This window comes from Thamnophis elegans, chromosome 1 (genome assembly GCF_009769535.1).
Source record: "Thamnophis elegans isolate rThaEle1 chromosome 1, rThaEle1.pri, whole genome shotgun sequence".
In the NCBI taxonomy this organism is placed as follows: domain Eukaryota; kingdom Metazoa; phylum Chordata; class Lepidosauria; order Squamata; family Colubridae; genus Thamnophis; species Thamnophis elegans.
Window position 1 is genome coordinate 8,049,818 of NC_045541.1, and position 26,646 is coordinate 8,076,463.

General features: G+C 39.6%; 1 protein-coding gene across 2 annotated transcripts; it reads left to right on the forward strand.

Annotated features, from left to right (window-relative positions):
• Positions 1-2,434: 2,434 nt before the first annotated feature.
• Positions 2,435-25,154, forward strand: C2CD6 (C2 calcium dependent domain containing 6). 2 transcript variants are annotated; one of them, XR_004255919.1, is made up of 8 exons: positions 2,435-2,540; positions 5,608-5,700; positions 8,140-8,180; positions 9,904-10,301; positions 12,993-13,053; positions 14,704-14,750; positions 19,212-21,886; positions 23,093-25,154. XR_004255919.1 is itself a non-coding variant. In XM_032223448.1 (7 exons), the coding sequence occupies exon 7, from the start codon at positions 19,910-19,912 to the stop codon at positions 21,419-21,421; it is 1,512 nt and encodes a 503-aa protein (XP_032079339.1). In that variant the 5' UTR covers positions 2,435-2,540; positions 5,608-5,700; positions 8,140-8,180; positions 9,904-10,301; positions 12,993-13,053; positions 14,704-14,750; positions 19,212-19,909; the 3' UTR covers positions 21,422-22,163. The 2 variants fall into 2 exon arrangements, 1 of the variants encoding a protein (XP_032079339.1); XM_032223448.1 differs by lacking the exon at positions 23,093-25,154 and having other exon boundaries at positions 19,212-22,163.
• The last annotated feature ends 1,492 nt before the right edge of the window (positions 25,155-26,646 follow it).

Consider the following 26,646-nt stretch of genomic DNA (forward strand, 5'->3'; position numbering starts at 1 on the left):
GGTTCTACCGAATAGGTGCCACCTCTGATTAGTATGCTAAGGAATGGTTGACTATAGTATTTTAACATCAAGTCTCTGTTCTTAATTTCTTTTTTAGGCATCAAAAGGATATTCTAGCGCCATAACTATTTGATATTAAGACAAAAAGAGAACCTTATGCCAATCACATGCAAAGTAAAATGTGCTATGAGCTGTCCATTCTACTTCATTTTAGACTACCGATAGGTATTGTCCTAATAAATAGCAAAATTCATTTTTTTCGACGTAGTTTAACTCATAATCTAATGTTTAGGTAGCAGGAGGGAATCAGCAGATGTATACCAGCTTCCAAGAGGCACCCAGTAGTCATATACTGCCCAGTATAAATGAAGAGTTAGGCACCTTCTTGAATCTTAGAGATTGCTGTCTCAGTACGATACCAATAGAATACTTACTATTAAGTTATATCTCTATGCTAATTGGAAGTGTACATGGGACTTTATGCATTTTTACATGATTGTTACTTTTCTGGTTTTTTTTTAATCTGATTGTTTAGCTCAGTGTTTCTCAACCTTGGCAACTTGAAGATGTCTGGACTTCAAGTCCCGCTGGCTGGGGAATTCTGGGAGTTGAAGTCCAGACATCTTCAAGTTGCCAAGGTTGAGAAACACTGGTTTAGCTGATTCTCTCTATAACAATAACTGCATCTCAAAAGATCCCTGTTAAAGTATTGAAGTTTGTAGAGACAATATTCATTGATCTCATTCGAGATGGTGATGAATCTGCATACAGATACGTAGGAGGTCAAGTTTCTGGGTGTCCATAATCTCCCAGCACTTGAAATGGACACCTAACATTAAAAAGGCACAGGAAAAAAAAGTTCTTCTTGTGCCAAATCAGAAAGCTCAGACTCCCAAGGAGCAAGAATTACTGAGTCTGTCATCTGTATTTCTATAACTGTCTGGTTTGGCACAGCAATTAAACAGGACAGGTACAGATTTCAACTGATAGGACTGCAGAAAAAACTATTGCAACAGCCATTGAGGATCTGTATACTGCATGGGTCAAAAAGAGGGCTGAGAAAATGTCTACAGACTCTCATATCCTGGACATAAACTGTTTCATTTCCTCCCCTTAGGATGCTGCTATGGGGCATTGCATTCAAAACAACTAGACACAAAGGCAGTTTCCCCCCCAACCCATGCCATCACTCTGCTAAACACCTAATTCCAACAGCACTGTCTTATGCCTAAGGATATCTAACCATGTAGTAGGGCGGTATTGCTGATATCGTTTTCATCTTTCCTATTACCTATTCCTATTGGTAACTTATAACTTATCACTTCGTTACTTTTGGAGTTTGGAGTTGGAGTTTATTCAATTTGTAGGCCGCCCTATTCCCCGAAGGGACTCAGGGCGGCTGAACAAAAGCCAAGGGAGGGGAAATTACAAAAAGTGAGACAAAAACAATCAGACAATACGAACAACTTAAAAGCACAACAGACACAGCAAATTCGAGTAGTGGGGGGGGAACTCAACCCCAGGCTTGCTGGGACAGCCAAGTCTTCACGGCCGTCCGGAAGGCCCAAAGGGTGGAGAGGGTCCGAATCTCCACGGGGAGCTCGTTCCAAAGGGCCGGAGCAGCCACAGAGAAGGCCCTCCTCCGAGTAGTCGCCATCCGACATTGGCCGGCAGATGGAATACGGAGGAGGCCTAATCTGTGGGATCGAATGAATCTGTGGGAGGTAATCGGCAGAAGGCGGTCTCTCAAGTACCCAGGTCCAATACCATGTAGGGGTTTATAAGTAATAACTAGCACCCTGAAGCGTATCTGGAGACCAATAGGTAGCCAGTGCAGCTCGCGGAGGATAGGTGTAACGTGGGTGTACCGGGGTGCACCCACAATCGCTCGTGCGGCTGCATTCTGGACCAGCTGGAGTCTCCGAACACTCTTCAAGGGCTGCCCCATGTAGAGCGCATTGCAGTAGCCCAGTCTTGAGGTCACGAGGGCATGAGTGACTGTTGTAAGATCCTCCCGGTTCAGGAGTATGTACACTGACAGCTTATGTATCAGAAACTAATTCCTTGGCCAACAAAAAAGAATATTCAATAAGAATATTCTATTGCTCATCATATAAATGCCATCGAGACTTACTAATTTAATATTACATGTAATTTAAGCAATTCAGTAAATAGAAAATATAGAAATTAGGAATCAGCTCTTATATGAAGTTTCCCAGTGTGGTGGTCTTGGATGGTTAATTCTGTTTGCTTCGGAATAACTAATTTAGCTAATAATAATTGCAGATTGGACTGAATTTGGAGTTGATCCCTGATATTGCAGCCTAATATTATCCTTGACTGAATCAGAATTCAACCTTGTCCTTCTCTATCTGATAGCAAAAAAAATGTTAGTCCTATTTTTATATATGTATGTATGTTGCTCTTTAGATTAGAAAAAATGAAAAAAGAATATCGGACCTTAAAAACATGGCGTGAAAAGGCTGAGTTTGGACCAGCTGATTTTAAAAAGAGGACCAAGATCAAAACCTCAAACAAAGGTAATTTTATATTTAAAATAGGCAAATAGTGTGCAGTTGATTAAACGCCAAAGTGCCTGTGAATGACAATTCTTCTTTGATCTCTGACATTTACAAAAAGTGAAAAAAGGCAGCTGAAAACTGAATTCCCTCCCATTATTTGTCTTCTTAGAATCCAAGAGTTTTTCTCATCTTTCTCTTACAAATACCATGTATAGCTAACAGGACAGAAACACTCCTTTGCATCCTGGTTGTGTGATGGCTACAGCAGATATGAAATATGATCCTCTTGTAGCAAGATTTTTTTTGAATTGAAGAGTTTTAATAAATTTTACAAATATTTCCCCTTCCCTCCCTCCACCCCAACCCTGACCCCCTCCAACCCTCCCTCCCCCCAACTTTCCTGAGCAAAATACAGGGTATAAACATTTAACAATCATACACTAACATAAGCTAACTAATTATAGCATCCTACCTCCCTCTTGTACTTTAACTCCCCTTTTATTAAACTAAATTTAGATAAATTATAACATTCCTTATTCATTCATAAGCTAATTGAAATTTCTTAGTCCGATTTATTTTGAATGTAGTCAATCCATCTTCTCCATTCCAGCTTGTATTTCTGATCTGAATGGTCCTTCAAATATGCTGAGATTTTGGCCATCTCTGCTAAGTTTACTACTTTTAACGTCCATTCTTGAATAGTTCAGTTCAGTTCAGTTTATTAAATTTCTGTGCTGCCCTTTTCCCCCGAAGGGGACTCAGGGCGGCTCACAACTCGAACCGGGGAGGGGGATACAGACAAAAGATTTAAAAACAACAACATAACAATATATAATTTAAAAACTCACAACAGTCATACCATTCGAGACGGGGGCAGCAGCTCTTTAGCCCCAGGCCTGTCGGAACAACCAGGTTTTGAGGGCTTTGCGGAAGGCCTGGAGGGTGGTGAGGGTTCGAATCTCCACGGGGAGTTCGTTCCAGAGGGTCGGAGCAGCCACAGAGAAGGCTCTCCTCCGGTAGTCGCCAGTCGACACTGGCCGGCAGATGGGATTCGAAGGAGGCCTAATCTGTGGGATCTAATCGGTCTAGTGGAGGTAATTGGCAGCAGGCAGTTCCTCAAGTACCCAGGTCCAATACCATGAAGGGCTTTATAAGTAACGACTAGCGCCTTGAAGCGTATCCAGACCAATAGGCAGCCAGTGCAGCTTGCGGAGGATAGGTGTTGCATGGGTGAACCGAGGTACACCACGATCGCTCGCGCGGCTGCATTCTGGACAAGCTGAAGTCTCCGAATACTCTTCAAGGGCTGCCCCATGTAGAGCACGTAGGCAATTCTACGAATAGTAGGCAATTCTTCCTTCTTCCAGTACTGCGCCACCAACAATCTTGCTGCCGTTGTTGAGTTCAGAATCAAATTAGTCTCTATAACTGTACAATCTGTAATTATACCTAGCAAGAACAACTGGGGAGTGAACTTTATCCTCTTTTTAAGAATATTTTGAATAATCCACCATATTTTTATCCAAAATACTTTAACTTTTTTACAAGTCCATCATATATGATAATACGTAGCGTCAACACAATCACATCTCCAACATTTGGATTGTAAATTCGGATACATACAAGCTAACTTTTTGGGATCTAAATGCCATCTATAAAACATAAAAATTCTCTCTCAAGTTTTGAGCTTGCGTAAATTTTACATTTCTTACCCAAATCTTTTCCCATGTTTCCATCATTATTGGTTCTTCAAAGTTTTGTGCCCATTTTATCATGCAATCTTTAACTTGTAGCAAGATTTTTAAATGCAGCAATTTAATTATGTTTAATGGTATTCCTGAGAAAGGTGCTCTCGTAATTCATAAACATACTTAAATTCAAGCAGGCCCACTCATCTAACCCTACTGAGGTCAGAACTTGTCGGATATGGAATGTGTTAAATTAGCACCCCTAATTCCACAGCTAGAATGAAGCTGAAAATAATGTGGGACATAATCTTTGCATTAAGTAGAATCTACTGCTGAGTAAGCTATTAACTGCCAAGGGAATCTGTTTATATCTTACACACATTGATATTATAGAACCTTAATAACCTGTGTTCTTTGGAGAGGGTGATTCATCTCATATCTTTATTACAGTCAAAGACCAGCAATACACATTAGTTTTTACACTATATTAAAAAATACTAACATTAAAATATAATTAAAAAGTATTGACATTAAAAGTGGATAATAACATAATGGTCCAAAGATTGTTAGAGGTATGTCCAGATAATTGGAACCAGATGACAACTATACTTCTGTAGCCAATTTTTTTCTTACGGACATTGCAGCAGCACAGAACTTTGCCACTGCATACATGGTCACCGGGTTAGTGTCCTGGAGGAGAAAGCCTAGATAAAAATGGTCTGCCCTCCCTGGCAATCTCTCTAATAAGGGGAGAATATGCGCAGACCTACAAGCTCTGTATAGCTCGCAGTGTAATAGAACGTGTGAATTATCTTCCACTTCTCCTTTACCACATATACAAACCCGTTCTGCTATAGGTGTTGGAGAGGGTGGTTCTTTGGCCTTGTCTTTTAATTCAGACTAGGAACCCGAGTCCCACGGAGATTCTGATCAACATCTTCTGAAGGTTCAGGTTTCCTAATATTCAAGGCTTTCTGGATTTAGCTTCTGTCCTGAGATATTAAAGTTTGGACTCCTGAGCTTGTCTTTCAATGAAAATGCCTCAGCAGAGATGTGGCAGGTTATAATTGGAGAAATAAAAAGCACAGTAGCAGTCAAGAGTTAATAAACCTAGCTACGACATCATCAGTGGTGGGTTTCAAAAATTGTTCGAACCTACTCTGACTCATAAGGCCCCCTCACTGTCAGAGTCTGATTGCAGTTCCAATGGCTCCTGCTGGGCCACAACCCTAGCTATCAGACTGAGACAATACATTTTATCTAAGCATTGAGAACTATAACAATTCCCAGAAAAAGAAGAAAAAAACCACTTAGTATGCAGTTCCAATACAAATAACAAAGTTATTTTTGCAAATATTGTGAATTAAAATTAATTGTAACTGCTTTTTCCTCCCAAGCTGTCTCGCTTCAAAGAAATTGTTGGGAAGATGCACACACCTATTCCTCACGGCCCCCCTGTTCTCAAGAATCAGACGTTTACCTTCGTTCAGGTTTAGTAAATATTTTATTTTTGTATTAATTTATTGAGGAGAGATTAGAATCCACAGATGCACTATAGCTGCATATCGCAATAGTGCTTAGACTTATATACCGCTTCACAGTCCTTTACAGCCCTCTCTAAGTGGTTTTACAGAGTCAGCATATTGCCCCCAACAATCTGGGTCCTCATTTTACCAATCTCAAAAAGCTGGAATGCTGAGTTAACCTTGAGCCTGGTGAGATTCAAACTGCCAAATTGCACTCAGCCAGCAGTCAGCAGACGTAGCCTGCAGTACCGCACTCTCACCACTGCGCCACCACAGCTCTTGGCAAATACCATATGCTGGTATTTGCACCATTAAAATCAAATATTATTTTGAATGAAAACGGGAAGAGAAATTGACCTAAGTAAAATGACGATCTGTTTTGTTTGTTTGCAGTTTCCAGTTGCAGCATGGAAGTTTACAGGCTTAAATTCTTCAGTTAGTTGACAAAAGATTAACTACTTTTAGCAAAAGTGCTGCTTGTTTTAAACAATTTATCAAAGGAAAGGAGGTTATCTGAATCTTTCTGGCATATATTGAAATTAGAATAATTGTCTTAATCACCACTGCAAAGTGCCTATCATGTAATCCTATTGTAACCATATTCCTTGTTTAGCAACTTAAATAGAACAGGTTCACCGTCTTTTCCTCCACGCCAAATAAAGTATTTTGCTGGATATTACAATAATGTTCCTATTTCTTAGAAGGAAAATGAAAGAAGCCAAGACAAACAACTTTTTAAGAAACATAGAGGAGTTTATCCAAAGTGCCTGCACCCAGTGTTGTTTTGCTCTTACAGAAACAACTTTGGGGCTTTGTTCTAATGTGTTTGTTTTGTTTTGTTTTATTAGTTTTGTATGCCGCCCACTCCCGAAGGACTCCGGGTGGCTCACAATAAAACAGCGAAAGGGGAATAAATAAGACGATACAAAAATTTTTAAAATGCACAACATTCACAATTAAGGCGGGGCTGGATATTTCAACAGCCCCCAGCCTATCGGAACAGCCAGGACTTGGTAGCTTTACGGAAGGCCAGGAGGGTAGTAAGGGTCCGGATCTCCACGGGGAGCTCATTCCAGAGGGGGAGCAGCAACAGAGAAGGCTCTCCCCCGGGGAGTCGCCAGCCGGCATTGGCTGGCAGATGGAACCCGGAGAAGGCCATGTGTGTGACGTATAAGTTCAGACTTTGAAAATAGATTAATATTCACAGGTCTGTATAAAAACATAATAGTATTTTATCAAAAACCGGCTTTTCAACAGAAAATTCTGATGTTGAAGATACATTTAGTTCTTCATTTGGGTGTCTGTTTACACAGATGGTGGTACCCTGGTACAGTCCTGTGTAGAACCTTAAACCTGAGGAATGGTTGGTAGGATGCATTTCCCCATGCATCACATCCACAACTACACGAAACTCAAGCTGAGTTCCCTGTTGGTTGCTAATCACTGTAGATACTGCATAGCACATTATTTTCTACCTCATTTCTCTATTTTTTTCACTTTTCCTTTCTTATTTTCTCTTTCCTACCTGGTATTTCACCCTTTCTCTCTTTGCCTTCCAGCCTTATTCATACCATTTTAGCAATAGCAATAGCAGTTAGACTTATATACTGCTTCATAGGGCTTTCAGCCCTCTCTAAGCGGTTTACAGAGTCAGCATATTGCCCCCACAGTCTGGGTCCTCATTTCACCCACCTCGGAAGGATGGAAGGCTGAGTCAACCTTGAGCTGGTGAGATTAGAACTGTTGAACTGCAGATAACAGTCAGCTGAAGTGGCCTGCAGTACTGCACCCTAACCACTGCGCCACCTCGGCTCTATTTTAAGGGGGTCTTTCTGCAAGTGTCCCTATTGTGAAATCCAAGTTTACAATTTAACAAGTAATGGATATAATTTTCAAATTCAGGTATCCTGAACAATTTTTATGAATTCACAAGACTGAAACATCTAAAGTTTTTTATTTATTTATTTAATGCAGTGGTCCACAAGGGTCATTTTAGAATTCAATACACAGGAGAGGTATACCGGATGATGTCCTGCCTCTTGATTGAAATTTTGGAATTTTATTATACTTCAACACCTGTAAAAGTGCTATGTCTGTTATGTTAAAATGTTAAAACAGAGGTTGTATATTACTATAAAGTTAATTACGAACTAAATTTATTTACTCTTTTTATCTTTTAAAGTAACAGACTGTTTCAAAATTTCTGATTAATTGTTCATAATTTCAATAGGTTTTTTGTAAAAAAAATAAATAAATCCATAATACCATCATCAGGAATGTGAATTAAACTTACATACCATCAAAATCAGAAGTAAAATTATATAGCATTGTGAATTTTGTGACCAGGATTTTTCCCCTAGTGTGTCAAAATGTAACTCCCTCTTTTTTTTCCTGTTTCTGTAGAACCAGAAGTTAAGGAAGTAAAACAAGTATCTGATTATCAGGTATGAGGTTCGTAGCTAAATCATGTGATAAAATGAGGTTGTAATAATGATAGTAATAATACAACAACAACAATAACAACAACAGCAATAACAACAATAGCAACAACAACTAGACAACCCATGACCCATTGGGCCATCCTTTGGGAGATATTTCCTTCCCAGATTCCTGAATGCCTTCAACAGTGACAGAGCTTTCAATATACTATTGTCACTGGAAAAGTTGGGATAAATTGAGTTATATAATTGCTTTGAAAATAGCCCATTTTCCAAAGAATAGTACAGTCAAACAACAGCACAGGGAATGTTTTATGGTATCTTGTATTATGTCACAAATGGTTTTATGACAAAGCTTATAATAAAATGTTTTGTAAAATTTGCCAACTTTCAATTCCACGGGAGTCATAGGTCCCGAACTTCTGTATGTTAGCTCATTTGAGCTACCTTGGTTCAAAAATTGTTGCCTTAAGATCAGCGGTGGGTTGCAAATCCTGTTCCATCCGGTACAGTTGGTACGGGGCCAGTGGCGTCCTCATGGATGCGTGCAGCGCGCATGCACACGCACACAGCACGCGCATGTGTTCAAGCACCTCCGCGATGCTCCGTGACGCTCTAGCTGCTCCACGGAGCATCGTGCAGGCGCTGTATGCGCCATGTGCCTGCACGGAAGCGCAGAAGCCTTTAAACACCGGTAATGAACTCGGGCGGGCGGATGGGCCCTCCGGAACACCGTACCAGAATGGTATCCAGTGCTCCGGGCTGGCTCCGGTACGCCCGTTCCGGGGCGTAATGCCTGCAACCCACCACTGCTTAAGATGTACTGTTTTGCCCAGTTAAAAGCTACAGAAATAAGAGTGTTAGTAGTAGTATATAGATAATAATAAGCAATTATTATTATCCCAGTTCAGTGTTGGCTAGTAAGGAAAACCTGTGCAGTCATGGAACTACATTTTTACAACTGAGGCTTGGAAGAGAAAACTAGTTTCTGTCCTTAAAATTACCCACATTACTTTCTATAAGGGCAGCTCAATTGCAACAGCAGCCTCACTCCTGAGACTCGATAAAAGATAGGCTGAGAGAATAAGGCTGAGAGAATAGTGGGTTTTTAGTTGATCTCTCCTTCTCACCCAAAAAAGAAAAAAAAGTTCATTAACCCAGCTGTGTAGGCAATCTTTTAGTGAGGAACGAAACATATTAACTCTTCTCTAATGCAAAAACTAAACTACAGTCTCCATTAAACTCAGTGGAGGTTTTTATTGCTGCCATAGTGGTGGTTTCTTTCCCCCATAATGTGTAGTATTTTCTAACTTGTTCCTCACTTGACCTAAATAAACCTATGCAACAGCAAAGATAAAATTCCAGAGAAGCTTCCTATCTCAAAGGGAAATAAGAGATTTTACTCTTAATTGTCTCAATGCTAATTTATTAAAGTATTCTGTGTTCCACTTCCTGGTACTATGTTTTTCTACATGCAAGTAGGTAAAAATAAACCCCTGAAGAATTTTACCGTACAAATACATTTGATAGGTAGATTATTTCTGAATTACTATGAGCATTTTCAGGCTTCGTTTTTATAAAATGTCCTCAAAGATAAAAATTACTGGGTTTATTATGAAATGAAAGAATGCATAGGCATTTGACAAACAACGCATATATTTCATTGAAGAAATTGCAGTTTTTTCCTAGATTTAAATACATGATTTATTACTGAAATTATTTCTTTTAGAAATTTCCAGATATTCCACCTGACTTATCTAATATGCACTTACAAATTACTGCACCTGTACCATCCCGTGTGGGAAGTGACTCAGAAGAATCGGAGAAAAGTGAAATTTGTACACCTGTTGAACAAATTGAACTTCCAGCACTGACTGTAGTGCCTAGCAGGCCCCATTCATTAGAATTTTCATCTGACAGAGAGACTCTGGAACCGAAGATTACAAGAGGACAAATTTCTCATGTGTCTGAAACATCTCTATCTAGTTCTGGAAGAATCCTCGGCGAGTTTTCAGAGAGCGGTGATTCTGAACCGCCTCCTTTTCTTGGTCCTAGAAGCAAACTACTGCTTAAAGAAAATCTGTAGCAGAAGCACCTGCCTTAGACTATTTACCAAAACCAATAGAGGTAATTGTTGCTAACATGTAAATTACCGGTATGCTGTACACACACTCTTCTTCACCCCTTTCTGTACATAGGCGTTTTATATTCTTGTCCTCGCTGTTTTGAAATCCATGCATTATTCACAGAGCATGTCTGTATTATGAACTGAAACTAGTTCCCAGTCACCTCACTGGCAACCTGAGAAGTGTCCTTCCATGAGAAATTAAAAAGCAAGAGTAGATATATATTTAAAACAGCTGTACCAGCATTGCGTTAACCAGCTTCTACTACCAATTTCGTGTTATGATGAAAGGATTTTTGCCGGTGACATCACCATTTATTTATTTTATTTTATTTATTAACCACGTTTATATGCCGCCCAATCCCGAAGGACTCCGGGCGGCTTACAAAAATAAAGAGAAAAAAAAAACACATAAGAAACACATAACAAAAGAAACAGTTTAAAAAAGCAACACGTCATACATTCATTCTAATCGGGACTGGACCTCAACAGTGAGGTCAACAGCCCCAGGCCTGCCGGAACAGCCAAGTTTTTACAGCTTTCCTGATGGCCATGAGAGTGGGTAAGGTCCGGATCTCCGGGGGTAGCTGGTTCCAGAGAGTCGGAGCAGCCACAGAGAAGGCTCTCCTGGGGGCCCGGCAGCCGACACTGTCTGGCTGACGGCATCTGAAGGAGGCCCAATCTGTGGGATCTTACTGGCCGGGAGGTTTGTGGCAGTAGGCAGTCTCGAAGGTACTCTGGCCCTAAGTCATGTAGGGCTTTAAAGGTGATAACCAACACCTTGAATTACGTCCGGAGACCAATTGGTAGCCAGAGCTCGCGGAGGACAGGTGTAACGTGGGTGTACCTCGGTGCACCCAATATCGCTCGTGCGGCCGCATTCTGGACGCTTTTCACCATTGCCTGGGGAATGCTAAGTTATGGGTTCTTTCATTGTTCACGTAAAGTTGCCCACTGAAGTAGTACCCATTTATCTACTTGTGGTCTCCCACTGTCGAACTGCTGCGTCAACAGGAGCTGGAGCCCGTGACAGGAGCTCAACTTGCCCTGCAACAGCAATGGGTTTCAAACGCATGCCTGTCAATTGTCAGCCAGCATTCTAACCTTGTGAGCCACCGTGCTCCTATTAACCAGTTTTTGATCGGCATTGGCATCATCTGATAACTGGAATTTCATCCAAACAAATAGATTTGCTGCCTAGAAGAGAAACAAAATGATTTTTTTCTGCTGGTAGCCCCATCACACTTTTAAAGAGAAGGGAAGAAAAATTATATAGGATATTTTAATCTCCTCCTCTTTCAACAAAACTCAGAAGTTTATCCTCTTCTGTTAATCAGTTCTGGATTACCAAATGGATGAGCTGAAAACCATACTTGTTCCATTTTTAGTGTAATTAACCAGGACTGGTAAAACAACCTTGTCTTCCTCTGCTCCAAGTTTGTTGGGTTTTATAACTAGAGGTAGACTTGCTAGAGAAATTAAAACAGGCTGCTAAGAACAGCTTCCCATTCATTCACACCTTTGGTTTCTACACAGGACCTGTAGGGAACGAAGCATCCTACAGTGAAATCAGACCTCTGGACTTTTTTCTAGACTAGATGTGCAGGTTAGGAAAATCAAGCTTCATGTGGCAAGTCCTACTCACCCCTGTCAAGCATTACCCCAAACGCTACTCGCTATTAGCTGTGTCCCTTACTGGCACCCATTTCCTCATATTGTGGTCTCCGGATACGCTTCAAGGCACTAGTCGTCACTTATAAAGCCCTTCATGGTATTGGACCTGGGTACTTGAGAGACTGCCTGCTGCCAATTACCTCCACCAGACCGATTAGATCCCACAGATTAGGCCTCCTCCGAATTCCATCCGCCGGCCAGTGTCGACTGGCGACTACCCGGAGGAGAGCCTTCTCTGTGGCTGCTCCGACCCTCTGGAACGAGCTCCCCGTGGAGATTCGAACCCTCACCACCCTCCAGGCCTTCCGCAAAGCCCTTAAAATCTGGCTGTTCCAACAAGCCTGGGACTAAGAGCTGTTGCCCCCGTCTCGAATGGTACGACTGTTGTGTTTTTTAAATTATGTATTGTTATGTGTGTTTTTTAAATTTCTGTCTGTACCCCCCCTTCCCTGGTTTGAGTTGTGAGCCGCCCTGAGTCCCCTTCGGGGGAAAAGGGCAGCATATAAATATAATAAACGAAACGAACGAAACAAAAACTCTCAGATTAAAGTCTGGGCTGGCTTTGGTGAGTTTCACTGGGTATAGCAAATGTAGTGCCAGGAATGCAGTTCTTCAGAATGGGCCGGGGGTGGGTGGGTGGGTCAGACCTCATCATAAGTAATCCTCAGTATGTCAAGTATGCAAAATATACTTAAGGGAGAAATATATCTAGTGAAGACTTTATTTTCATAGATCCAACTTGCAAGCGTTTTGTGTACATATTACAGTTGTCACATGCAAAAAAACAGCTGAGAAAATGTAATTTTCTCTTTGCGGGAAGCAAAAAGACATATTTTTGTACGTGACAACTGTAACATTTATGTAGACAAATCAATGCAAGTTGGATCTATGAAAAAAAATCTTCACTAGATTTATTTCTCCCTTTAGTATATTTTGCATACTGGTTTTCTTCTTGTATACGTTTATGCAGTATTTTTATTATTACAAATATGAAAGTAATTGTTCCTTTTCTTGATAAGGTGCCTTCTAAGACTTCAAAGGAATCATTTTCTGTTTCTGAAATTCCTGGCAGAATCTCAGGTAAGGCTATTGGTACCTACATTCTTAATGAAACAATATATGTGGTACAGTCATATCTTTCCAAGCAGACCACAGTAGGTTCAGTATTCCAGAAAAGTTTATGTAGAACTTAATCTATTTTTAATTTTTAACAGATAGTAATGGTGCTTGGAATTTTTTTAAAAAAACAGGGAAGGTGTAATCAATATGATGCTGTTTTTTTCCCCCTACCAGATTATTTGGGTAGAGTTAAAAAATAGACCCTCAAATTTTAATCCGTCCCTCTGGTTGCATCAAAGTATTATGAAATGTGGCCTCCAGGCGAGGAATGAACAGCGTGGCAGCCCAGGCTAAAGAAAATTGCCCACACGTTTCATTGAGGCAACAATATTAATCCTGCAACCATAACGTGGGAAGAAAAGAGGAGGTGAACCGCTGGCATCTTTACCACTGGTTCAAGCGAACCAATCCGAATCGGTAGCATTTCATCCCTGCCAAAACTGTATGCCTTGTGTAGGGTTTGGGAGGGGCAGATTGCACAAGACTACATTCATTCTGAATAACTCTGGAGATATACTATATTCATTTCCCCCATCACACAAACATCTTTCACAAATACACTCATACATCCATGCCATCTCAAACTCAGCTTAGTGGAGCAGCTAACTCAAGATGCTTTTGGAACTTTTAACTAATGCTTCAGTGGTGGGTTTCAAAAATTGTTCGAACCTACTCTGTGGTGTGGCCTCTTTTGTGGGAGTGGCTTGCTGCCCATGTGACCGGATGGGAGTGGCTTGCCGCCCATGTGACCGGATATGAAGATGCTGGTGACACTTGTCAAAACCACCTTAAATTACCTCACACACAGCACTGGCATGCATAAGAATATGATGTAAACTTGTTTTTTAAAAGGCATCTTTGGTTGCGTTAAACAACCTCAACACACGCAATATTCTGATTGCACCACAAACTCAGTAGTCACCTTACCTTTCACAGAGGCACTGAGTTTTATAAATATGAGCATGATAGTGTGTAGAATAATCATATCCAAGGATCAGTGGTGGGTTTCAAAAAATTTTGGAACCTCTTCTGTAGGTGTGGCCTGCTTTCCGGGTCCATTGGTGAAACCTCTTCTAACTGGTTCGGTAGATTTGACGACCGGTTCTACCGAATAGGTGCGAACTGGTAGGAACCCACCTTTATAAGAGCCGAGGTGGCGCAGTGGTTAAATGCAGCACTGCAGGCTACTTCAGCTGACTGCAGTTCTGCAGTTCGGCTGTTCAAATCTCACCGGCTCAGGGTTGACTCAGCCTTCCATCCTTCCGAGGTGGGTAAAATGAGGACCCGGATTGTTGTTGGGGGCAATATGCTGACTCTGTAAACCGCTTAGAGAGGGCTGAAAGCCTATGAAGCGGTATATCAGTCTAACTGCTATTGTTATTGCTACCTCTGTAATGCTTCCACATTAAGCCAGTTTTGTGGCTTAAATTTGGGGAAGCCACAGTCTCAAATTACTCCCATTTCTTGGAGGTTTAGTTTTCTGATAAGCCATTTCCTTCCCTGTGTGAATGAATTTCACACAGACATTGAGTACTACTTTATACTGTAGCTATAAAATGCTAATTTAATTGTGCTTATATTTAAATATTCATTCTAATTACTCATTTCCAGATTCAGTTGTTGAACCAGAACAGCAATGGCCATGGAAAGAGGTTACGGTAAGAAATAATTAGTTACACGGTATTAAGACTGAGTAATAAAGTGGAATACAAGTTTAAAATTACATATTAAAGGGTAAATAAAGTTCACTTAGAAGATATCTTGTGACTGCATTATAATTAACACTCGCATAGAACTAAGAAAACATAGAACTAAGGACCACAATTTTTTTTCAGTTTTCTGGTCATCCCACATAGGACCAAAGCACCTTCATGGATCTCTGGGTACTTGTACATGAAGAAGATTTTTAGGTGGAATGTACAGTAGTCCTTGGCTTTGTTCTACCCTGTTCTTATCATAATGATTCTTCACACTTTGTGGAAATTTCAAAATAGATTGCATAAAAGTATCTTTTCTTTCTACAGGAGAGTAGTTGGTTGCTAAATCTGGACAAGCAATCCTGGTAGGATTTTATGCCTATAACTGGCAGGCTTTACTTCACACACATTTGGATTATAACAGCAAGCTATTGCCAACAATTGGTTACTGTCTTTATTTCATATGTCTGGGTATGGGTCACCCTTTGATTCTGCCTTCATTGTCAAAAGTTAACAAATAGGCACGGAGTCACTGTTGTTGCCAATAACCAAACGGACAAATAATATTACTTGAAAGGTTCCACTGCCCAAAAAATGGAAGTAGAGTTCAAACACTCCTCCTCCTCTTCCATTATCTCCTAGAAGGACCAGAACCTTTTACTGTAAGTTGGAACTCGCATGATCCATCTGCCTTCCTGTTTCTGTTCACCCTTCTTGTCATGAACTAGCCACAGTTATTTTTTTTATTGAAAATTTTATAAAAAAAAACTTTACAAATGTTTACCTCCCCCCCTGCCATCCCCACCCAAACACCCCCCCAACCTTCCCCCCCCCTCCCGCGACTGCCCAGAACCAATACAGGGTATAAATCTTTAACAAAGATATTCTAAAATAAACTAAAGTTAGTATCTTTCATTTGAGCTTTAACTCCTCTCTGCTAGGCTAACTCTAAACAGATTATATCATTCCTTGTTTCTTCAGTCATAAACTATCTGGAATTTCTTAGTCCCATATTTGTTTTGAATATAGTCAATCCATCTTCCCCACTCCAGTTTATATTTCTCATTTGAGTGGTCCTTGAGATATGCTGATATTTTAGCCATCTCTGCTAAGTTTGTAACTTTTAAATGTCCATTCTTGAATAGTAGGCAAATCTTCCTTCTTCCAGTATTGCGCCAACTATTGATTTCACCAGTTTTGGGAGTCCTGAGAAATACTGATCTGGCTACCTAGCATTTAGCTGTTAAAGGTGTGTGTGTGTGTAAGAGAGAGGAAGAGAGAGAGAATTAAACAGTACACTTTTCTGACATTCCTTAGGCTAGCTGCTTAGCATCTGGCAAGCTCACATCTCGTCTCTGCCAGGGGGTTAGAGAATCTTTACAATTTCTCTTCCAATAAAGTTTCTTGCTATTGTTGCCCTCCTTGACATCCTTCTTGGTACTGGAATTTTTTCTTCAGCACTTATTCAAGTATCAAAGTCTTTGTGTTACCACATTGTGCCTGATCGGAACCCTCTTGCATATTTACAAGTTTATTAATATTAATTTTTTTGACTGTTGCTTTCCCACCTATTGTAGGGCCCCAGATGCCATCCTCAAATACCCCAGATGTGCCTTCACATCAGCATGCCCTCATGCAGCACCATTAACTGCTATCTTGATTATAACAAGATTTACATTTGCTTTACTTCCTGCAGTTTTCCCCAATTACTGTGGACGTCTTAATGTCCTGGGATGCCACTACTTAATATAATTTGGCATTAGTTCCTTGCTATTGGTAGTTCCGGTCTCCAAAACAATGAGAATTTTTACTTGAATTCGGCATCATTACACTATAAAGATCAATCTCTTTACTCAGCACTCAATTTTTACCATTTCTGATGCTTTGAATGAATATTATCAGTTTCTGCAAATCAGTTCCTGTAAATCACTGTTCTGTGTCACTGAATATATCCTCAAAAAAAAGCAAAATATTATTCAACAATGATTCTTGCAAGGAAACTGGTATAATTAATTTTTCCTGTTTCCATGATAAAAAAAAATCCGTATGCATTCCTCCTTTATGTATTAAATTATATTTTTTCATTTAACCTTAATGCAGAATTGTGATCATAAATGATCCCAACTGATGAATGAAATGAATGAAAACTTGACTGTTGAGGAATTCCTCTTTCTCCAGATCAGCAGGGATAACCAGTTCATACAGCCATGTCAGAGAAAATAGACTGTATGCTGAGCAGCTCTTACACATTACCAGTGCCTTAATCCTTGAAGCTCCCCAGTCTTATCCTACAGAAGATGAGCAATTTTTCAAAATATTTGCTTTGATTTAATAATTTCTCATGTAATATCAATTCTTTCAACCATTTTGAACTCTGTGAAAATTATTCTTGGAAAGATTCACTCCCGTATCCCCTTCTTTCCCTCAGCCTTACCCCACAGAAACCTCTTCTATCCCCTTCTCTCCCTCAGTCCAGCCCCACAGAAGCCCCACCTATCCTATCCACTTCTCTCCCTCAGGTTTGCCCCACGGAAGCCCCACCTATCCTATCCCTTTCTTTCCCTCAGACTTGTCCCACAGAAGCCTCTCCTCTCCTATCCACTTCTCTCCCTCAGACTTGCCCCACAGAAGCCCCACCTATCCTATCCCTTTCTCTCCCTCAGGCTCCTCTCCAAACTCCCAGCCGGATGAGTCACATGTCGGCCACGCCCACACCCAAGTTTTCAGGTTGGGAGGGGAAGTAGACCGTCTAACTCCTTAGCATCAGAGCGTGTTAATTATAATATACGAAATATTAATGCTCTGATGGTCATTTCAAAAAATCCTTCGTTATCAACACCTAGACGCCAAAAGGAACGCACGTGCCAAATTTCAATTTCGTATGCTTTACAGTTAGGGGGATTTCATGATTCCTGCATGAGTGTTTTCGTATTTATATTTATATTATATTTATATTTATATTTATATTTATATTTTATATATATATATATATATATATATATATATATATATATATATATATATATATATATATATATATATATATATATATATATATGTCTCTAGTTGTTCGGGTTTTCTCCCGCGTAGAATTGGAGATGTCTTGGCGACGTTTCGACGAAGTCTCATTCGTCATCTTCAGGCTGCTTCAGGCTACTTCAGGCTTGGTGTTTCCAGGAGTAGTGTGAGATCTCGACTGTTTCTTCCTTTTAACTGCCAGTGGGGGTTTGAACTGATTGGGTGGGGGCTTGGCTGTGTCTTGATTGGGTGGAGGTGTGTCCTTATTTGGTGGAGGTGTGTTCGCCAAGACATCTCCAATTCTACGCGGGAGAAAACCTGAACAACTAGAGACCTACATACTAACACCCGCGAAAACCTCAGAAAACATATATATATATATATACACATACATACATACATACATATATACATATATATATATATATTACCTTTCACAGTTTCATATAGCAAAATGCTACTGTTCAATTGTTGTTGCACAAAGGGCTTGGTTTGCTCAGTTGGTTTGGAATATTTTTATAATACTTCTCAAAATAGACTATGGCCACTATAAGACTGCTTTGATTTTTAAAGCAACACTTTCTGCTCCCCATCCAAACATATTCTACCATCATGATATCCACCCACCGCTGTTTTCTTTCAGCACATCCAATTGCCGGTAGAGCTTGGTAGAGCAGCTACAATCAGGGGTAGTCAACCTTTTTATACCTACCACCCACTTTTGTATCTCTGTTAGTAGTAAAATTTTCTAACCACCCACCGGTTCCACAGTAATGGATTTATAAAGTAGGGAAGTCAATTAAATTAAAAAAAGGAGAGTGCTTCAGTATCGGACAAAACCCCTACCGCCCACCATGAAAGCTGGAACGCCCACTAGTGGGCAGTAGGGACCAGGTTGACTCCCACTGAGCTATATGGTCACATCCTCCTCTTTCATTCAACACTATTTGTTGGCCCTTCATACCCAGAGGGATGTAGTATTTGAGAAGCAGGTTATTTTCTCCATCAGTGTGAGTGCCTTGCCCCTTCTGCATGGATCTCAAAAATCTTGATCAAGACTTACCTGGACCTGTGGTTCTTCAAACGGTGATCTATGAATACAGAACCCACCCTCATTTTCTAGTTCAGTACACTGAGATATCCCATATACTTATACACTGAAATATCATGCATATATATTAATCAGAGTTCATCTTGAATACATAGCAGAGAAAAGAGTCTTGAAAGTTAACAAGGTTGATACTATATGGTACAAAGTTATTTATAAATATAAATATATTTGTTAATATAAATATAAATATTAATATATTTTAAATTATGGCAAAGAAGATATATTTTATATCTCACGTTTATAATCAATATTTCAAAAGATCTTAGTTCTACCATTCTCTCTTTAAATTGCAGTTCCAAGATGCATTTTATAGTAGAAACAAGTTTGAACCCTTCTTGAGACGTGTTTGCAAAGTACAGCCTCCTGAGCTTAGGAAAGGCACAATAGACTATTCCGTTTTTTTAGAAAAAGCATACTCACCTGTTGATTTCAAAGAACAAGAAGACCAAGATCCACCTCCAGGTCTGCCTTTGACAAAATTAGATAACGGCTTAGATCCCAAATCAATCAGAAGTGGTGAGCAATTGTCAATATTAAGACTCCTTGAAAAAAAAATGATTTGCAAGGGGAAGACAAAGAAATTGCAGTGGAAGCTGAAAGAGTAACAAAGCCACCAACTATAACTTCTGAATTAAAGCCACAAAGAGAAAGACTATCAGAAGCAGAAATAAAACAGGTTAATGTTTACTTCAAAAACTCTCTTGAAGCTTTTCTTGTTGAAAAAGTTGTAAAAGTGGTAGCACTTAAATCACTTTTGAGCAAAAACATTGAAAACCTAGTTGCAGAGAGACTTTCAGAATCGGAGTTACGCCAAGAATTAGAAGACAGCAGCCTATTAGATGACAGAGAGAAATCTTCTTTGAAGGAAATAACGACTAGTACTACGGATGCATTTTCAGAATCAGACATTAGTGAACTGAGAGATGTTGTAAGTCAGCACTTACAGGCTCAACTTATAGGAAAATTGTCTGAAAAAGGGATAATCCCAGATATGGTGACAGCAGAGAACCAGCTTTCTCTCCAGAGTTCTGGTGATAGGCTCAAGAAAGCTTTATTGAAAGGAGTAACTTCACAAACTGAAATAATAACCATAAAACCATTAAGTGAGAGTGATATAAGAGAACTTTCCAAATCTGAATCCTTAGATACTAAGGAAAGTTGCAAAAGCAAGCCGGTATTTACAGAAGCAGATTTATATGAAAGCAGAAAAGATGATTACAGTGAGTCTATTTTATTTCCTCTTAAAAGCCAAATTAGTTCAGTGAAAGAATCAACATTGGATTTAAGAAACATATCCTCAAACGCGTCATTAGAAATCATTAAAGTAAAGTTACCATTCAGCATCGAAACAGCTAATGTAAAAAAACATGCTTCCCTCCATGATACCCTCCTTCAAAAGATTTTAAAAGCAGAAATAAAAAGTTTAAAATCGTTTCTAAGCAAAGGTATTCAGGATCACCTGAAGGATAAACTTTCAGAAACTGGATTAAGTAAAGAAGACCTGGAAACTGTGTGTCAGAAGTTGTCCTTGAACTTGAAGGAGAAATCTGATGAGGGTTTTGATGACAGTGTGTTGAGCAAAAGCGTTCAAAATCTTTTTGAGGCACTTTCAGAGAATGAAATTGCCAATTTAAAGTCTGCATTAAACAGGAAAATCCAAAACCATCTCTCGGAAAGAATTTCAGAAATTGGACTGATCACACAGGAAGAGTTAAAAAAAATACTCGAAATGGTGTTTCCAGTTGTAGCCAAAGAAACAGCGCTCAGGGCAGAGAACGGACCAGATTTAGCCAAAGAAGAACAAAGTGTACAGGAGATATCCCATACAACTCATACCCTACAAGATAGGTTCTCTGAAGAAGAATTGCAAAATCTAAAATCTCTCTGTAGCAGACTCTTGAAAGAAGGCAACACAGAACAACTTTCAGAACTAGAGGTAAAAGGATTAGCATCTGTTCTGCAAAAAAGCTTCGAAGAGCTTCCTGTACCAACTAGTCCCAAAACTGGGATTAGTAAAGAAATAGATAAGAATGATACGGATCACGATGCCTCTATTTCAAGTACTGAAAGCATTTCAAAAGTTAGTGATGTAGATTTACCCGACAAAGCGAAACATCCTTCATATGAAAACCTTCCTCATACGTCAACTGCAAGTGAAAAATATAAAAGAGAAAGTCTAGGTGGTCTCATGAACAGTATTTTCGAAATACAAACGAAGAACCAAGAAACCCAGACTTCCGGCTGCAAAAAAGTGAAGCACACTTGCAAGAAAGAGCGTTACAGATTGCCAGGTTACCCTGATAATCTAGAGGTGTCAGATTTGAAGAGAAGGTCCTATGAAGAAATATCGCAAAGTAAGCCCCAGAGAGAACCCTTGAGGAAAACATCTGAACCATTTGCCTTTTCCTCTTTTTTGAGCGCACATGACATTGGAGCCCAAAATGAAATTAAAATTATCTTTCCAAATCTCCTAATTATGCTTCCAAGCCTCCCTTTCCAGTGAACCCCCAGACTTTTCTCTTTTTACACCCGGAGTCTGAGGAAGAAGCCAAGCCAGCTTGCAAGTATCATCACAAAACCAAAACCAAGAAGTCTGACCGGAAAAAGGATGCTGCGTTGCACCACTCACAGCAAGGAGGGACGAACCCTTCAGCCAAAAAGGAAAAAGCACACGGTCCGAGCGTCTAAGGATGCTTTGAAAGAAAAACATGGGAAAAAACACGGCGAGTTGTCTTCTAGAAAATTGAGCGCGACAGAAAACAGGAAGGATTCCAAAACGCTATTATCTCTGGGTGGTGCAAAAAAGGAAAGCGTGAAAGCGAAGCCAGAGAAGAAACGTGATGACATCAAACAAAAAAAATCATTTAGCAAGACGGCTGCCTTATCTGATTCACAACTATCAAAAAATGTTCAAGAAAAATCCTCGATTAAATTTCCTAGCACCGGATATGCAAAAGCAAATTCATTGGTAAGAAGATAATCAACTTTGTTCTTGAAGATGACTAATTATATTCTTTAATGCATTGTATAAAATCAGAGTAAGTCTGGCCCACAGGCCACCCTTTTAAAACAAAGATTGAACAGAACATTTAGCTTGTGAGATCAGAATTCTTGTTCTCAAAAATAACAACTGATCATCTCTACAGTTATAGAATATCTCCATAGTATTGGCTTTTTAAAACATATTTGGCTCCTCTAGTTATGTTAGAGCAGGGGTGGGTTTCAACCGATTCGCGGCGGTCCCTGCGAACCGGTTGGTCGCCGAACCCAGAAGTAAGTAACTTCCGGGAACGGCGACTACAGTTGTAGAATATCTCCATTGTATTGGCTTTTTAAAAACATATTTGGCTCCTCTAGTTATGTTAGAGCAGGGGTGGGTTTCAACCGATTCGCGGCAGTCCCTGCGAACCGGTTGGTTGCCGAACCCGGAAGTAAGTAACTTCCGGGAACGGCGAAGGGCGCGCCCGCCCGCCCGTGGTCCTTACACGGTTTTGACGAGTTCTGCGCTTCCACACATGCGCAGGACGCATACAGCGCCTGTGCGATCGGCCAGGAGCAGCTGGAGCATCGCGCAGATGCTAGTACGCATGCATGCGCCGCACGCATGCACGAGGACGCCGCCGGCCCCGTTCCAACCGAACCGGTTGGAACGGGGCGAGAAACCCACCCCTGTGTTAGAGCTATTATAATTTAAGAATGCTTGACAGGAATTCTGGGAATTCTTCCAATACACCAGGTTGGGAAGCACTTCCTTAAACCAGAAAAGCTTGTATAAGATTTTCTCAGGCAAATTGACAATGTTTTCTTACAGAATGGGCACTTTTTATATGTCCAAACAGTTCTATTTATTAAATTTATAATCTGAAGAACTGCAAAATCTAAATCTCTCTGTAGCAGACTTTTGAAAGAATGCCACAGAGACAAACTTTCAGAATTAGAAATTATCAGAATAGAAACTGTGCTGCCACAGATAGGATGCAAGATATGCTTTTCCTAGCTAATCTAAGGCAAATATTTAGGGTGTGATGAATTGGATAGATGAGATAATGGTACATGAAAAGGCAAAAATGGTACAATTTGGTGATACAATAAGGATACTTCCTAGTTTATGTAAAAGCTTTTGTATGATTTATCATCATGATGATACATGCATTTTTTTAATTTCAATGTTTAGACTTCCATTGCCATAGAAGATTTAGATTTGGAAGCTTATAAGCATCTTGAAAAAGCAATTGAAAGAGCACTTGTTGATTTACAAGGTGTTGAGGAAGGGAGCTGCAGCCAAGCGAGATCAAATTCTGCTCCAAATGTTGCTGGTCTGGTGTCTAAGGATGCACTTCGGGCGTTTCCTTCTGCACCGGAGACTCCAAGAAATCAAGCAGGCATGATATTTGACATGCTCAACAACCAGGATCAAATCTTAAAAATGACACCTGAGCAGTTGGAAGTTGTTCTTAAGATTCTCCACAAAATATTGAGGCAGGACTCCAGACCCCCAAATAATGGATGAATCTTAGCCTTCTGATCCTCAACCTGCTATGAGTGTGCTTTTGGGTTATTACTTTTCCCCCTGGTCATAATAAAAAATAAAACGCTCTTAGTACATTTTAGTTCGGAAAGCTTGAAAACTTATTTGAATTATTACTAAAGCAACCTTATATTTTTTTTTTTAAATAAAAAGGCCATTCTCCTTTTTGTCCCAGCCTGATGCCTTTGAAACTTATTGGATTACAACACTCATACTAATCAACAACTGGACTGAAACATTTCTTCCAAAAGACTACTTGCTCTGCTGAATGCAGTTGATATAAGCAGTCCAGAGTTTAGCGAAAAGAGTTAACTTGTATGAATCTTTTCATTGATCCAGGATGCCAAGATGTTTTGTTTAATTAAGATTCCAAAATGGAACTTGTACATTATGATCTTTTAATCAAATTTTATTTGCTCAGTTATTGTTTGAATCAAGATAATAGGTTTTTAATTCTGCAATATGTGCCTTATAACATGCCATTCCAATTGTTGCTGACTCTTAAGGAAATTACATAAGCACTGTCTAGTAGTATGTCTATATGGCACATCGGATGAAAGTGTCATATGCATCAATCCCCTTGGCCACATCTGCACCTACTGTCTTATAGTAGAAGCTGCAAGCCTGTGTTATGAGGTAGCTTAGTATGGGGAAGCATAACCTCCTGATAGACAGAATCAAACATGGAATATTCTTAGAATTGGATGCCTTCCAAAACAAATCCAGTTCAAAACCATCTGACTAGCATCATTTAAATTTATTCATCTTCATCCAGATTCTAAAAACCTCCAGGACGTTCACATCATCTATTCAGCCCAAGTTAATGTCAAAATACTGATTATATCTGACTCCACGGCAATGAACGTTCCCATCTCTGCTGCTTTTATTATTTTATAAATAATCGAAGTGGAGAACATACCCAAATTCCTTCCTTTCCCCCCCAGAAGAACTGAGGAATTGTGGGGGGAAAGGAAGAGGGAGGAGTGTTAGGTATATTTGCCTCCTTCGGTTATGTATAAAATAATAAAAGCAGGATACAAATGTAATAAATAAAAATATGTAAACCAAGGGAGATAACTTTTTATCTCCAACAGTTAAATTTGCTGTTGTCCTCTAAGTCTAATGCACAGAAACTATAAAAAATTAGAAGCTACCTATTTGCTGGAGCATATTTGTCACTATATGAGTTGATTTCATATAGTGATTAAAAGCATTGGGATAGACCCTGGAAGACTGTTCTAGTCCTGGCTTAAATACAAAACCAGCTGGGTGACTTCTGGTCAGTCATTCTCTCAGCCTTACGAAGAAGGCAAGGCAAACCACTTTTGCAAAATGCTGCCGAGAAAATTGTTATGTACTCGTCTACATAGTCACCAGGAATCTACTGATTTGAAAGCATAATATATGCCACTACCAATCACACAGGACAGTACATGTATGACCTGATTCTTCAGATTTTTGTTATGCATTACTTATTTCTCTCCTCCTTTCCCTCTGCCACAACATCTCACCATTCTTAATGAGTCACAGTTGATGCCTGAGAATCAAGGGTTGACAGCTGTGTTCAACAGGAGCATGCAGTGGCTAGAATGTAGTGTTGCAAGCTAACGGCCAGGAGTTTAATCCTGATGAGGCTCTAGGTTGACTCAACCTTCCAAGGTTGATAAAATGGGGACCCAGATTGTTGGAGGCAATATACTGACATTGTAAACCGTTTAGGGATATAGAGCTGAGGTGGCGCAGTGGTTAGGGTACAGTACTGCAGGCCACTTCAGCTGCAGTTCAGTGGTTCTAATCTCACCGGCTCAAGGTTGACTCAGCCTTCCATCCTTCCGAGGTGGGTGAAATGAGGACCCAGACTGTGCGGGCGATATGCTGACTCTGTAAACCGCTTAGAGAGGGCTGAAAGCCCTATGAAGCGGTATATAAGTTTAACTGCTATTGCTATATAGCATCAAGAAGCGATATATAAGTCTAAGTGCTATTGCTATACCTGCATGGTGGGGAGCAGTTCACCAAAGTTTTTGAAGGTTAAATCTATAGACTCAAAACAAATGTGCTGAATGTTTGAATGACTACTTAGACTCAGTTACAGATTAACTGCCTGTTAATGTTCACTGAAATGACTTTTCCTGTTCCTGTCGTTCTATATAATTGGCAGCTTCTTTATTGCATGTAATTTCTCTCTGACTCCACTTTCCTCTATTTTCTCTTCCCTCATATTGATTAAATGGTATGCATATTCTTCAAAGATCTAATGAAATGGAATTTAATCCATAAACGTTTATGCCATAAAAAAAACTTTAAGCTACCATAAAGAATTAAACTGACCTACAAGCCAGTAGTCATGAAAACTAAATGTCACAAGAAAAGAAACTATCTGGAAAGGTTTTAGACACTTGTCCCAAAAGCGAACACCAAATTTGTTTCCTATTCTGCAAAGGGATAATAAAAAAAAGGTATCAATTTAGTTACTCCTGATAAAACAGCTTGTGACTGAAATTTATGGTTGGATTTTAGAACAAAAACAAGTTTTCAGTTATGACTTCAAGGAGGATTTTGTGTATCATGTTGAAGTGATAAAAGAAAACAGTGATTTTTATTATGTATTTACAAAATGAGAAGGTAGTGCAGTACCAAATCTGTTCTTTTTCACAAAAAGTATTTTAACATGAAGTATTGATACACTTAGGAAAAAAAAATTGTGAAAAATGCCAATCAATCTAGATTGTTCAAAGTATCTTTCTAACTAAAAATCATCATGGTTTATTCCTCTCAAAGATAGACATTTATTGATAGAGCAAAACGACACTGTTAATTTTTTTCCACCAGATTCTTTATGTATTCTTTGCTTTAGAACCTCCTGACAATCACAATGCAGTTTTCTCTAGAGCAGTGTTTCTCAACCTTGGCAACTTGAAGATGTCCAGGACTTCAACTCCCAGAATTCCCCAGCCAGCGAATGCATTTGAGAAACACTGCTCTAGATTAACCTGCTTGTACTGTCTTTGCTACAGACAAAATTATTTACTGGTCTCAAAATAGTTCTAGGTATTATTCTAATCATGCTTACTTAACAATCTGTCTAAAACAATAGGGCTTCTAAATTACTATGCTAGCATTGTATATTCTCTTATTGATGAGCATGAAATAAAGCACCATTCACTCAAATGATCTTTGTTAAATAATATTTTATTACA